A 14,714-nucleotide genomic window follows, 5' to 3' on the forward strand; every position below is an offset into this window, starting at 1 on the left:
CTTCATCCTGGTGAGTTGTTGTCTGAGCGTGGTTGTTGGTTTGTGTGCTGTTATGAGTTCTAGTGGCCGCAGTAGTCTGGCTGTTAGTTCGGAAATGCTCTTGATGTATGGTAAGCACTGAGGATGTCACCTAGATGGGACGAAACGTCTGAAACACAAATTCCCAGCTCAGCGAACAGAACCACAACAACGAGCACCCGAGCTACAAATCTTCTCACAAACTTTGAACACCTACGGGCAAGAGACGCTAAGACAAGCCAGGAAATGGGAATCCTGTGCCAACTGCCTAAGCGCCACATACGAACAACTCCGGTTCCTGCATGAATGCCAAAAGAATCGAATCCTTCCACCATGTGTCAGATACAGACCACCAGTCAACAACCCACAAGCCAGGGACGCAGCCAGACAGAACGGATTCAGGATGATCCAGGTAATGATTACAGACGCTCACAACAGACTTCACAAATACAGACAAGAAATTGCGCTCCAAAAATCGTTAATTTCAAAAACCACCAATCAGAAATGGACCCAGACCATAGAACAGGTCGTCACCATAGGACAGAACAGGACCACACACCGCAAAAAAACGGCACTAAAAGAAAAAATGGCCAAACTAACACACAACAGAGGGGACACCACAATACACACCTGGGTTAGAAACCTCTCCCACAGACAGCTCACAGACACTGAAAGAGCAATACTGGCCAAGGGACTCAATTATAACCATAGGGATGCTAAGGCAGCAGACTTCCTAGCAGCACTAGAATGCACACTCAGGAACAATGGACTGACAGAAGAGACACAACAAACAGTGAGACAAAGTATTGTACCCCTGATAACAAGGAAAAGACAAACACATAACCGCAACACCAAGGAGAGGGAAGCACTAAAATCACTAAGAAACGATAAGGACATAATCATACTACCAGCAGACAAAGGCAGAATGACGGTCATCCTGGACAAAGCAGACTTCATCTAAAAAGCGCAACAACTACTTGCAGATACCAATACCTACCAAAAGAGGGAGTTTGACCCCACCCCACTGCTCACCAATAGGATAAACAACACAGAGAAACCTACAAAAAAACGGACAGATAACCAGGTTCGACCTACAAAGAATGAAACCTGAAAGCAACAACACACCCAGATTCTATGGACTACCTAAAGTGCACAAACCAAACATCCCACTCAGACCCATAGTATCACTACCAGGGACACCAGCACACAAACTGGCTAAAGAACTGCAGCAGAAACTGAAACACCTGATCAGTGGATCCAGACACTCTATGCAATTAACACAGGAATTCTTGGACATCATCAGAAATATACACATAGACAAGGAAGAAACTATGGTCTCATTTGATGTAACGGCACTGTCCACCTCTATCGACAAAACTCTAGCCAGAGAAACAATAGCCAACCTGCTGGACATACAGAACAGACAACAGGACGTTGAACCTATCCTCAGACGGCATACTCAAACTACTGGACCTGTGCCTCTCAACACACTTCATATTCAACAATCAAATATATGAACAAATCAATAGCTCACCCATCTCTGAGCACTGTCCACCGTTCCAGCAGATGAGTTGGAATTTTAATCACTTAGACTCCATCAAAGTATTAAACAAAACTCACTTGTGCACACTGTCAGAAGTAAGCTTGGCTAGGTCTTGCAAACAATGCATCATTAGATGTTCTTGGAATTGTAGCAATGGTTGGAAGCTGTATCTGTACTATGTGTTGAAAAAATGTTTGAATCTCTGTTCTAGTTTCTTTTTTCCTTTTTGTTTACCTTAAACTTAAAGCAATGTCTGCAGGATTAGGTGCTTATGCTTTAAGAAAAGATCTCTTCAGTAAAACAATTGTTTTTATAAATGATCTGTCCAAGCAGGTTCCTCTTAGGAATCTGACTTGGTCTTAAAGGTCTATAGCACAGAAAGAGGCCCTTTGGCCATCAAATCTGTACAGGTCAAAACAAGCACTTAACTATTCTAATCCCATTTTCAGTACCTGTCCAGAATGTTTTGCTTGTATGGTAGTAACATCAACTGAGGATTTTCCCTGCATATGAATTTTAATCACAAGATGATAAGTTCTGTACATAGAACATAGAAAAACATAGCACACAATGATGTTGTGCCAAGGATTATTCCTAATCTACAATAAAATAACCTAACATGCATGTCCAGCAGTCCCTTAAATGTCCCTAATGACTCGACTTCCACCACCACAGCTGGCAGCGCATTCCATGCATTCACAACTCTCTGCGTAAAGAGCCTACCTCTGAAGTCTCCTCTATACCTTCCTGCTAATATCTTAAAACTATGACCCCTCATGCCAGTCAATCCTGCCCTGAGGAAAAGTCTCTGGCGATTGACTCTATCCATGCCTCTCATTACCTTGTATACCTCGATCAGGTCACCTCTCTTCCTCCTTCTCTCCAACGAGAAAAGTCCAAGCTTAGTCAACCTCTAGTCAAAGACAAGCCCTTCAGTCCAGGCAGCATCCTGGTAAACCTTCTGTGCACCTTCTAATTGGAACAGGCAAGCTTAGCCTTATAGCCTTTTACTGGGTATAGATGGCAGGAGGAGTTGGCTGGGAGGTGGGATGCCAGTGTAGTAGAGAGTTTGTTCATCCTGGGTTCACTTCTGGAATCCTCCGATCAGAGATTTACTGTTCTGGACTCTGATTGGACCTTGAAGTACTACTGTGTTGTGGAGTGCAGCCGAAATATAAACCTGTCTTATTTGTTTGTACAATTTCTACTCCAGGTAGATAGATGGTAATCGTCATCTCAATGGAATGTATATGTATGTTTTCTCTCTCTTGTGACATAATTTGCAAAACTTTGTCTGAAAATACTTAAATTGCATAAATGTGTTTTAATTTTTATAGTGCACAGTAATGTTTGCATTTTTTTTAAACCAAAGGCATTTGTAAAATTACAGACAAAAACGCTACATTTCAGTAAAATTAATGGATTGTCATGCCATAAAGCAACTATTCCAGTAGGCAAATGTATCCATTGCTCTAAAATTCTTTGAATGGCCTTCAGGAGAGCAGAGGTCCTGAGGAGTGAGCTAATTGTTAAAATTTTATTTATTGTAGTCAAATGTACTTAAGTACAGTGAAAAGCTTTGTTTTGCAAGCAGTACAGGCAGATCATAGCCAGCAAGGCCATACAGATCAAAGGGTGCTTAGATCGAGGCATGCAAGGTTACAGCTGCACAGAAGGTGCATAAACCAAGATCAGCATTATTTGAAGTTAGAGAGGTCCATTCAGAAGTCTAATAATGACAAGGAAGAAGCTGCTCTTGAACCTGTTGGTGTGTGTGTTAAAGCTTCTGTATCTTCTGCTGACGGAGGTTGTAGGAGAGCATTACCGCGATGAAAGGGGTCTTTAATGATCTTGGCAGCCTTTCCACAGCAACAAGTAGTGTAAATAGATGAAATTTTAAAAGTAAATCCAATCTATTTGAAGTGATACAAGGCCTCTTTTATGTCCACAAAGTTCAGATCATGTGAACTTGATGAACCAGTTCAGTGAGTTGTGATGGTGGGAAGATAAAATCCTGGCACCTAGACCCAGAGTCTAATATTAGTCATCCAATTGAATGAATTCTAACTATAGGTGTAGCTGCTACAGTTTGTCAGGGAAAGAAAGAGAGAATGGAATGTACATAAATTGCCTTGGGAGTGAATTCAGGGAACTGGTGCAACCAGGTAATGCTAATTATTGCAGTAAAAAGCATTTGGCCAGAGCTGTCATGGAGAAATTGATGTTGAATGGCAGTGCAGATGTAAAATTGCTTCATTTAAAATGTTCACATCCTATTTCAGCAATTCAGCAATCCAGCATATTTTGAAACCAATACCAATTTTGTTACATGCTAGAAAGTCTGGGGAAAAAATGTTTATAAACCATTTATTTATGTCCACATCAAAAATATCAGTAGAAAAATCAATACAATTATGTCTTTGTACAGACTCCCTTTATTCAACTTTAAATAATTGACTAATAGAAAAGGGGCATCTTGCGAAGGCAAGTTTATAACTGATTTAAAATACCTAATTTTTTTTTGCCTTTTCTAGTACGTGCGTGGCTCTGATCCTGTGCTAAAGCTTTTGGACGACAAAGGGAACGTTGCAGAAGAGCTGAGCATTCTCAAATGGAACACTGATAGTGTGGAAGAATTTCTCGGTGAAAAGTTAGAACGCTTATAAGTTACATAATTTGATTGTTCTTGCAGTTTGCTAAGTTATCATTCATATCCAGGACTGTGCTAATATCTGGAAACCACCTGTTTCTTGCCAGTGAAATTGATGACACAAATTGATAAATATAGATCATGTTACACTTTGGAATGAAACAAGCTGTTATTTGAAATTATCTGGAATTTGGTCCATTTAGTCACATTATAACAAATTGTATGTTTGAAAGTATTGTTTTTCTTTGAAACAGATGTTCTGTATAATTTCACTTCAAGTCCATTCTAAAATTTTCTATTAAATATAGATGGTTTTTGTTGGCTGTAATTAGATGGTGCCTGCTATTTACTGCAGTGGATCTGATGCAATAAGTATTTGCTCTTTTGTGAAGGCTGCACAGGAAACCTTTTTATGGGTATGTATAGCCTGATGTCTTGTGCATTTACTGATGTTTCTGCTCTGCTGTAGTACAAGTGGGTTGGAAAGATGACCTTGTTACATTTGGAATAATAAAAAGTTATTTCTGAAGCATTGCTTTAATTTTATTAATGGAATCAGTGACTATCGGTGTTAAACTACCAATGCCAGTTTTTTTTTCTGTCCATTACAGTGCTGTATAGACTTAAGTGAAATACCTACAAAACTATTGTATACTGAACTCAAGATTCCTACATGTGCTTTATTTATAGACCAAAATTCATATGATTTTTCAGTATTGTTTGAAAAGCTGCTAATAGGGGAGGCAGTATCTTAGTGGTATTATCACTAGACTATTAATTCAGACACTCAGCTAATGACTGGACTAGAGTTCAAATCCTACCATGCCAGTTTAAAAACAAAATGTGAAATTAAGAATGATTCATGGTTTATCAATAGATTCTTAACTGTCAAGGGAATAAACCCATCTGGCTCATTAATGTCGTTCAGGTGGTTGGCTCAAAGGTCCAGCAAGCCATTATGACGTCACAACAGACCATTTGGCATTGACCAAAGCACTAGAGTGCCTCTGATCCTACAAAGTTTTCCTTACTAACAGCTGGAGACTAGTGCCAAAATTAGGAGAGTTTTCTCAGACTAGTCAAACAATAACCTGACACTATCTGTCCTGTTGTGAATGTAAGTCCCAGGCATGACTATCACCATCCTGGATATGTCCTGTTCCAACAGTAGAATAGACCCAGCAGAGGTGGCAGCACAGCACTCTGGGAGGAGTTGTCCTCCACATTGACTCTGGACCCCAAGACTTCAGGTTGAATATAGGTAGGGGAACCTCCTATTGAATCAGTACCCCTCCATGTTGAACAACACTTGGAGGAAGTACTGAGGGAGTCAAGGGGACAAGATATACTCTGGGTGGGGATTTCAATATCCACCACCAAGAGTAGTTCAGCAGCAGCACTACCAACTGAGCTGGTCAGATCTTAAAGAAGATAGCTGCTAATATGGGTTTGCAGTATGTGGTGAGGGAACCAACAAGAGGGTGGGAAACCTACTTGACCTCATTCTTTGCAATCCACTGGCTGTAGATATGTCGGTCTGTGATTAGATTGGTAAGAGTGACCACCAGACAGTCCTTGTAGAGACTTAAGTCTTGCCTTCACATTGAGAATACCCTCAATTGTTTTATGTGGCACTATCACTGTGCTAAATGGGACAGACTTTGAGCAGATCTAACAACTCAAACCTAGGCATCTATGAGGCATTGTGGTCTTCAAGTCCAGCACAATTTGTAATTTATTAGCCTGGCATATCCCAAACTCAACAATTGCCATCTAGCCAGGGGATCAACCCTAGTTCAATGGAAAGTGTAGGAGGGAATGCCAGGAGCAGCTCCAGGCAGGCATATCTAAAAATGCATCAACCTGGTGAAACTACTGAACAGGAGTATTTGCATACCAAAATGCATAAGCAGCAAGTGAGACAGCGCTAAGTGATTTCCCCAACCAATGAATCCGATCTACTGTCTGCAATCTTGAATGGTGGTGGCCAATTAAACAATTCACTCGGAGAAGGCTCCACAAATATCCCCATCCTCAATGATGGAAGAGCCCAGCACATAGCGCAAGTGCAAAAGCTAAAGCAGAAGCATTTGCAGTAGTCATCAGTCAGAATTGCCGAGTTGATGATTGAACTCAGACGTTTCTAGTGGTCCTGTAAATCACAGGTACCAGTCTTCAGCTGATTTGATTCACTCAATGTGATATGAAGAAATTGTTGGAAACATTGGATATTGCTAAGCTATGGGACCTGAGAATATTTCAACATCAGTATTGAAGATTTCTGCTCCACAAATTGTTGTTCCCCAGCCAAGCTGTTTCTGTATAGTTATAACATTAGACTCGACATGACAATGTGGAAAATTGCTCAGGTATGACCTATACACGAAATGCAACCCTGCCAATTACTGTCCCCTTCGTCTACTCGATCATCTGTAAAGTGATGGAAGGTGTAATTGAAAGTGCTATCAAACAGCACTTGCTCAACCTGCTCACTGACACCCAGTTTGGCTTCCACCTGGGCTATTCGGCTCCTGATCTCATTACAGTGTCTGTTCAATCATGGACATTCTAGAGTTCAGACTAAAGTGATAGCCCTTGACAGCAAGACCAAATTCAACTGAATGTGGCATCAAGGAACCCTGGCAAAACTGGAATCCATTGAGATCAGGAGTCAAATGGTTGTTTGTTAGAGGTCAGTAATCTCAAAACCAGAACATTTGTGCAGGAGTTCCTGAGGATAGTGGCCTATGCCCAACTTTCTTCAGCTGCTTCATCAATGACCTTTCATCCATTATAAAGCTAGATGTGGGCATGTTTTCAGATTGTACCATTTGTGGCATCTCCGATATTAGTCATCCATGTTCAAATGCAACGAGATCCAGGTTTGGCTGACAAGTGGAACATACATTTGCACTAGCCAATGACCAATAAGAGACCATCTAACCACTGCCCCATGACATTAAGTGATGTTACCATCATTGACTCCCCCAGAATCAATATCCTTGGGGTTTACCATTCAGCAGAAACTCAATTGGACTCACTGTATGAGTACTGGCTACAAGAGCAGGTCAGAGGTTAGGAATACTGTGGTGAGTAATTCATCTCTTGACTTCCAAAGCCTATCTATCACCTAGGAGAAAGTGAGGACTGCAGATGCTGGAGATCAGAGCTGAAAATGTGTTGCTGGAAAAGCGCAGCAGGTCAGGCAGCATCCAAGGAACAGGAGAATCGACGTTTCGGGTATCAAGGGCTGATGCCCAAAACGTCGATTCTCCTGTTCCTTGGATGCTGCCTGACCTGCTGCGCTTTTCCAGCAACACATTTTCAGCCCTGTCTATCATCTACAAGGTACAAGTCAGGACAGTGATGGAATACTCCCCACTTGACTGGATGAGTAGAGGTCCAACAACATTCAAGCTTGATACCATCTTGGATAAAGCTTCCTGCTTGCTTGGTACTATATCCACAAGTATCCACTCCCTCCAGCACCAATGTTCAGTGGCAACAGTGTGTACTATCTACAAGATGCACTGCAGAAATTCACCAAAGGTCATAAGACAGCATCTCCCAAACTCACGACCACTTCCGACTAGAAGGATAAGGGCAGTGGATGTAAGGGAACACCACCCTCTGCAAGTTCCTCTCCTAGCCACTCGCCATCCTGATTTGGAAATATATCGCCATTCCTTCAGTGTCACTGCGTCAAAATCCTGGAATTTCCTCCCTTTGTGCATTGTGGGTCAACCTACAGTATATAGACAGCAACAGTTCAAGAAGGCAACTTGCCAACACTTTCCCAAGGCCAACAGGCAGCAAATGCTGGCCAGCCAGTGACTCCCACAGGTGAATTAAAAACGACCTGGAATTCTGAAATGTTAGTGTCAAACATTATGAATGCATATTGATTTTTTTTTATATATAAAACAATTTGCTGACCAAGCTATCAGTAATATCTGATCAGTGTTTGGGGTGGTAAGACTGAAACTCAGCAGTAATAAAATCGCTGAAAAGAATCTTATTGAGATTCATTCTATATAGTCCAATCTGTTATAGTGCATAGATGTAGCAGGATTCTCTAATTGCTCGTTTGTAACGTGTAGTTTGGAAAATATAACTCCAGTCTACACTGGGTAGCATGGTGGCTCTGTGGTTAGCACTGCAGCCTCACAGCACTAGGGTCCTAGGTTCAATTCCAGACTCGGGTGACTGTCTGTGTAGAGTTTGCACATTCTCTCCATGTCTGCGTGGGTTTCCTCCCACAGTCCAAAGATGTGTAGGTCAGGTGAATTGGTAAATTGCCCATAGTGTTCGATGCATTAGTCAGAGGAAAATGGGTCTGGCTGGGTTACTCTCCGGAGGGTCGGTGTGTAGGGAATCTAATCTCATTTGTGGACTTCCCTTAATTGTAACTGGTTTAGCTATTCTTTGATTTCTGCATTTGTTCTTGCTCATTGCAAATTCTCTCTTCTACCATCATTTTAATCTGTTATACTTTACTGGGCGAAATACTTTTAACCACATCTGTCTCAATCATTTTGTCATCTCTCCTCCTTGCATTCTGCTCCCCTTGCTGTTCTCTTCCCTGCCACCTCACCCCACTGTCCTTTGGCCATTGTTTGATTATTGAGGATCTAGAGTTTGAATGGGCTTCTTAAATGTGCAACATCAAGCGATGAACCAACAGTGGAAGTATCCTGATTTCTAATTTGTCAGGGAGTAATTTCTTGCTGTACTACTGCTTATTTGCGTGTCACAAAGAAGTTTGCTTTTTCCTTCAACAGTCTGGGATTTAAACTGATACACATAGCTCCCTAGATTTCTTTTGCATTTAGGATGATGCAATTTGTCCTTCGAATAACTTCTAATTCAGTCACATGGTTTCTCAGTGATAGCATGCAAATAGTGACTTGAGCTAATGAATCACATGGTCGTGGTCAGCCTGGAATGGATTATTCCTATTCTTTAGTTCAGATGGACGAAGTATTCATGGATGTTTGCTAATGGAATTGTTAGAAACAGGAGAGAATGACTGTTGTTGGACCACAATTCTAGTGTTTTTACACTTTTCACAATTCCTGCCTGTCCTCCTGAAGAAATTGACTGATGCAGTGAGCCATATTTTGGCACTAATCGATATCTTACTCAAATGCCATGGTGGTGAACTGATAATGTCATTGGACTAATAATCCAGAGACCCAGGTTAATGTTCTGTGTAGATGGATTCAAATTCCACCATAGAGGAGGCAGTGGCATAGTGGCGATATCACTGAGACTAAGAATCCCGAATCCCACATTAATGCTTTTGTGTTTGAATCCCACCATGGCCATTGGTAAAATTTGAATTCAGTAAAAATGCGGAATTTAAAAACAGTTAGCCTAATGGTGACCATAAACCACTATTGATTGTTGCTAAAAAGAAATTCATTCTGTATTATCTTGCAGAGATGGAAATCTGCCATCCTTACCTGGTCTATGTCCAATCATGGAATCCCTACTTTGCCTGCACTGACCCTCCTCTCCTTACCCTGTATTTTCCCCATAGCTAATCCACCTAGTCTGCACAACCCTAGACACTGAGGCAATTTAGCATGGCTAATCCATCTAACCTACATATTCTTGGACTATGGGAGGACCCCATACAGACGTGATGAGAACATACAAACTCCACACAGGCAGCTTGCCAAGGCTAGAATTGAACCCAGGTCCCTGGCATTGTAAGGTAGTAGTGCTAACCACTGAGCCACCATATACTCAACTCTTAACTGGCAATTAGAGATGGACAATGAATGCTAGCCTAGCCAGTTATCCTGTGATTATTTTTTTAAAATGGCAATTAGTAGCAATTCAATTATTCTCTGTGGTGGTGATCCTAACTCCACTCAGTTGTTGCAAAATTTCATCTAGTTCACTCATGTCCTTTTAGGAAGGAAATTTGGCATTCTCACCTGATCTGTCCGATATCTCGCTCCAGACCCACAGCAATGTCATTGACTCTGAACTGTCTTCTGAAATTTCAGTTCAAGTGCGATTAGTTGTGGGCCTTAATGGACTTTATCAACCAGCACTGAACTGTGATACAGACCTTCAGTCTTTCTCACCAGTTTCCACGTTTGTGGAAATTGAGGTGAAATTGTTTCCAAGACTATCTCAATGGTAAGAGATTTACAACAATAATATTACAACTTGAAATTCTGATTAATGATGCTCAAGATTGCAAAACTGTAGTTTCAACCAGGCTCTGACAACTTGTGAAATGGGCTCACAGAATAATTTTGCCAACAACAGTTTTATTTCAAAGGAGAAATTCTTGAAAACACAAAACTTTAGAATGCTAATCAGTCCGCTTCCAATTCAGGCTATTGTCTTTCAGGGAGGACAGGAAACTGCATCTGGAATGCTGTGCACAGTTTTGATCTCCAGTTGCAGTTCTTGCAATGAAATATTAATATAATTTGCTACAGGGCAATCTTTTAAGTGTTTCTTTTTAAAGGATATCTACTTGCTGATATCACAAATTATTGATTAGAACGTGAAGGAGAAGGACAAAAACACTCAGTTGAAAAACAGGTGGAGGAAAAGGTCATTTAAGGCAGAGGTAGTTAGATTCTGGACTAACAATGGAATCAAAGATTGTTAGGCATGGGGAGAAAAGTGGTCACAATTAGGTCAGCCATGACTGCATTGAATGGCAGAGCATACTCATGGGCACGAATGACCTACTCCTGCTCCTAATTTATAAGTTAATGTCAATTACTGCAAACCAACTCACGTGACAACTATAGTTTGAGTGTGAGAGATTGCAGTCAGTTATTTAATCATGGCACTTCAAAATATATTCAAAGACTTTGTTTTCACCACCTTCTCAGGATGAAAGTAACAAATATTTATGACCCTCTGTGGGAAACACATTTTCTTCATCTTAAATGGGCGAAGCAGTGACTCTTGTTTCAGATCTTGATGATTCAATCAAGTCACCGCCTACACACCAAAGTTCCAGTGGCTACATATCGAACTTAACAACCTTACAAGGAATTTGTCTAGTAAACCTCCTCTGAACTACTTCCAGTGTGTTTATATCCTTCCTTAAATAAGGAGATCAATACTGTGTATAGTAGTTCAGATGTTATCTGATCAATGTCCTTTGTAACTGAAGCATAATCTCCAATTTTTGTATTCAATTCCTTTCACAATAAACAATTACATTTTATTAGCTTTTCTAATTACTTATTATATCTACAAATGAACTTTTTGTGAATCATGCGGTATGGCACCCAGATCCCTCTTCATTTCTCATGTCATCAACAACCATATTTTTGGTTTTTCATCCAAATCATTTAGATAAACTATAAAAAGAACTTGAGGACCCCAGCACTGATCCCTGTGATACACCATTCATTACATTTTGCTCACCAGAAAATAAGCTATGTAATATTTCTTGTTGGGTAGACAATCTTGCAATCATGCTGACATGTTACCCCCTAAGCCATGAGCTTTTAATTTCCACAATAACCTTTGATGTGGCATTTTAACAAATGCTTTCTGGAACTCCAAATATAGTACATCGATGAATCCCCCTTTATTCATAGCTCATGTTATCTCCTCAAAGAATCCTAACAAATAGTCAAACATTACTTCTTTTCACAAAACCTTGTTGACAATGCCTAATTACCTTGAATTTTAGATGCCCTACTATAACAACTATTCATTGTTTTTTTACATCTTTCCTATGACAGCAAACTGGTATGTAAGTTCTTTCTCCACCCCTTTGTGAATAAAGGAAGTATGTTCACTATTTTCCAGTCTAATGCATCCTTTACTGAAACTAGGGCATTTGGAAAGAGTACAAGCAATGCATTGACTATCTCACTAGCCACTTCATTTAAGACCCTCAGATGAAGTTCCTATGGACTTGTCCGCTTGGGGCTGTAACAAATTGCTTGATGATATATCCTGGTAACTGTAACTTTCCTGAGTTCCTCCTTTCTAATTCCTGATTTATTACTATTACTGGTCCACTCTACAGTGAAGTCTGATACAAAATACTGTACATCAGCCAGCTCCTTATTTTCTATTATTTATTCCCCACTGTCAGTTTCTATGGAATCAACATTCACTTTGTTGCTTTTTGAAATATCTATAGAAAAACTATCTTTGTATTTCTAAGTCAAAAATCACACACCAGGATTTTTAACTTCTACACCCCAGTCCAACACCAGCTTCTCCAAATCATTTGTATTTTTCGGTAGTTTTCTTTCAGAATATACTTTTCCCTACCCAATTACTATTTTAGTCACTCTTTACTTTTGTCTAAATTCTGCTTAATCTTCTAACTTGCCACTCATCTTTGTTCAATTATATACTTTTTCCTTAAGTTATACATGGTCTTCAAGTTTTTTAGTTAACCACCAGTGATGAGTTCGTCCTTGCAATTGTTTGGTGATTCTTTTTAAACAAAATTTATTAGAAATCACATGACTGTTGATGACTGCTAGCTTTGCTGTAGACACACTCCAGAAAATCCTTCACTTTGACCTTTTGCCTTCAGGAATAACCTCATTGGACAAAGTGATTTTATGAAAGCTATTCTGTATAGAGAATTTTTTTCGCTTATCTTCCGGAACAGCCACACAAAATGGTATTAGTTGGATAAGTGTTAGTACTTGTATATTAACTGACCATATTTGTTATCCAAAATTGTTTCCATTTTGAACAAATATTGACAAATTAATAATTCTGTTTAGAAGAAAACTAATTAATACATGTTTCTGTTTACAAAACATGATCTGGATAACTTATTTAATTGGTCATCATAGTAAAACAAAATTACTTTTCCAGCTATATTGTGTAATGACTTTATCTTTTTATTTGTTCAGTATATTTGAATGTGGGGAAGGACTATTTTAAAAATCCAGGATTACTGCACCTTTTAAATGCAAGCTCCTAACACTTACTGGAAGTGCTGTTGACCCTGTTGTTTGTTCACTAATGGGAAAAGTTCAGTTGCAGATGAGCTGGAGCCAAAATGTGATTTAGCAGGCAACAAGTAGCTGATTAGTCTGTGAAGTTGTGACTAGTTATCAATGACAAGGCTTTCTGCCTGACAACAGCAATGTAATTGGCTTCTATATGGCTGAACAGCTCATGGGTGTAAATAAAAACTACCCAGACGTTTTCCACCTTTGGAAAGAAAGGTGCTGTCTTTGAATGTGTAGTAAAAAAACAGTAAAGCCTGAAAAATGCCTGTTTATTTCCCATCACGAGTTGCTGTAAACTATTGACTTATTGGTAAAAACAGAAACTTTCAATTGTGAGCTAATTGCTCTGTGCCTGCTGCAGGCAAATGAAAATACCTGGAGAAGCGAGAGTGTTGAACAGCAAATCCTGGAAATCCAAAAGAATCAACTCAGTGAACCCTGTACACAGGGACCATTGAACAGCCTTTCCAGTTTATCCCTTCACCCATAACACCAATGTTTCTTTTCTCTCCTGTCTGTCTGTGTGTGTGTAAGAGGAAGTTTTATAAGGGGGTTGGCATTTAAACTAGTAAAAGTTATATGTCAACTATTTATAATTGTTTATCTATAGCTTGAATCTATTTAAGTACAGAAACCTTGTCTGTGTATCTTGTCAACTGGATCTTAAAAAAATTCACAGATAAATTGGGGAGTTTTACATATGTCTGTAACATTTTTAACTTATGTGATGATTTTTATGGCTTGAATTTTAGCACGATATCACAGTGAGGAGTGACAGTTGTGAGACTAGAGCAATAGTACATTCCTGGCACCAAGCAGGCAACACAGCCTTCTCTTCCTCTTTGCTGCAGGGAGCAGTGTCAATTCCCTTCATTATCTTGTCCCTCTCACCACCACATTCCCTTTTGCTCTCCTCACTTGATTGACAGGGTACCAGGGTGCCTTGATCAGTTTGCTAATCCACCCTGGAGTCCTCACTCTCAGCCAGTCAAGCTGGAAGTGTCTATTGGACAATCATGAATGCTGTTGTTTCTCTTTCTCCTGGGTCACCTACACCTGCCTCACTCACAAGTACACCCTCCTGTCCCTTACCATTGGCAAAATCAGAAGACTGTGTCCTATCCCAAGAGATGTGACCACCTCCTGGAACATAGCATTCAGGTAGCTTGAACTCCCGTTAAGCCATCTCACTGTGCACAGCTCAGCACCCAGCTCATAAACTCTGAGCCAAAGTTTCTCATGACACAGGCATATTTATCATGGACCATACTGGCATGCAGGAGCTCCCACCTCCCACAATGGCAACACGTTACCTGCTCTGTCCTCTTTATTGTGTATTAATTAATATATTTTTATTAATAAATTAGATTTAATCAGCCTTAGTATTCCCAATATGTTCTAATGCCTCTATTATCAATACATTTCCTGAGCTTTAAAAAAATTAAGGCGAGCAGGGTAATAACCAATTGATCAGTTCCGTGTCCCTGTGATGTTGCCCTGATTTTTATTTGTTTACAGTTTGGGAGTG

General features: G+C 40.0%; 1 protein-coding gene across 1 annotated transcript in view; it reads left to right on the top strand.

The window, feature by feature from the left end:
* selenof (selenoprotein F) overlaps positions 1–4,740 on the top strand; it is a 40,958-nt gene extending 36,218 nt beyond the window's left edge. Inside the window, exon 5 of the mRNA XM_072574741.1 lies at positions 4,096–4,740. Coding sequence (XP_072430842.1) covers positions 4,096–4,227 — 132 coding nt within the window. The 3' untranslated portion in view covers positions 4,228–4,740. The remainder of the gene's footprint in view (positions 1–4,095) is intronic.
* Positions 4,741–14,714: the final 9,974 nt, after the last annotated feature.

Source organism: Chiloscyllium punctatum, chromosome 7, assembly GCF_047496795.1.
Source record: "Chiloscyllium punctatum isolate Juve2018m chromosome 7, sChiPun1.3, whole genome shotgun sequence".
Classification (NCBI taxonomy): Eukaryota; Metazoa; Chordata; class Chondrichthyes; order Orectolobiformes; family Hemiscylliidae; genus Chiloscyllium; species Chiloscyllium punctatum.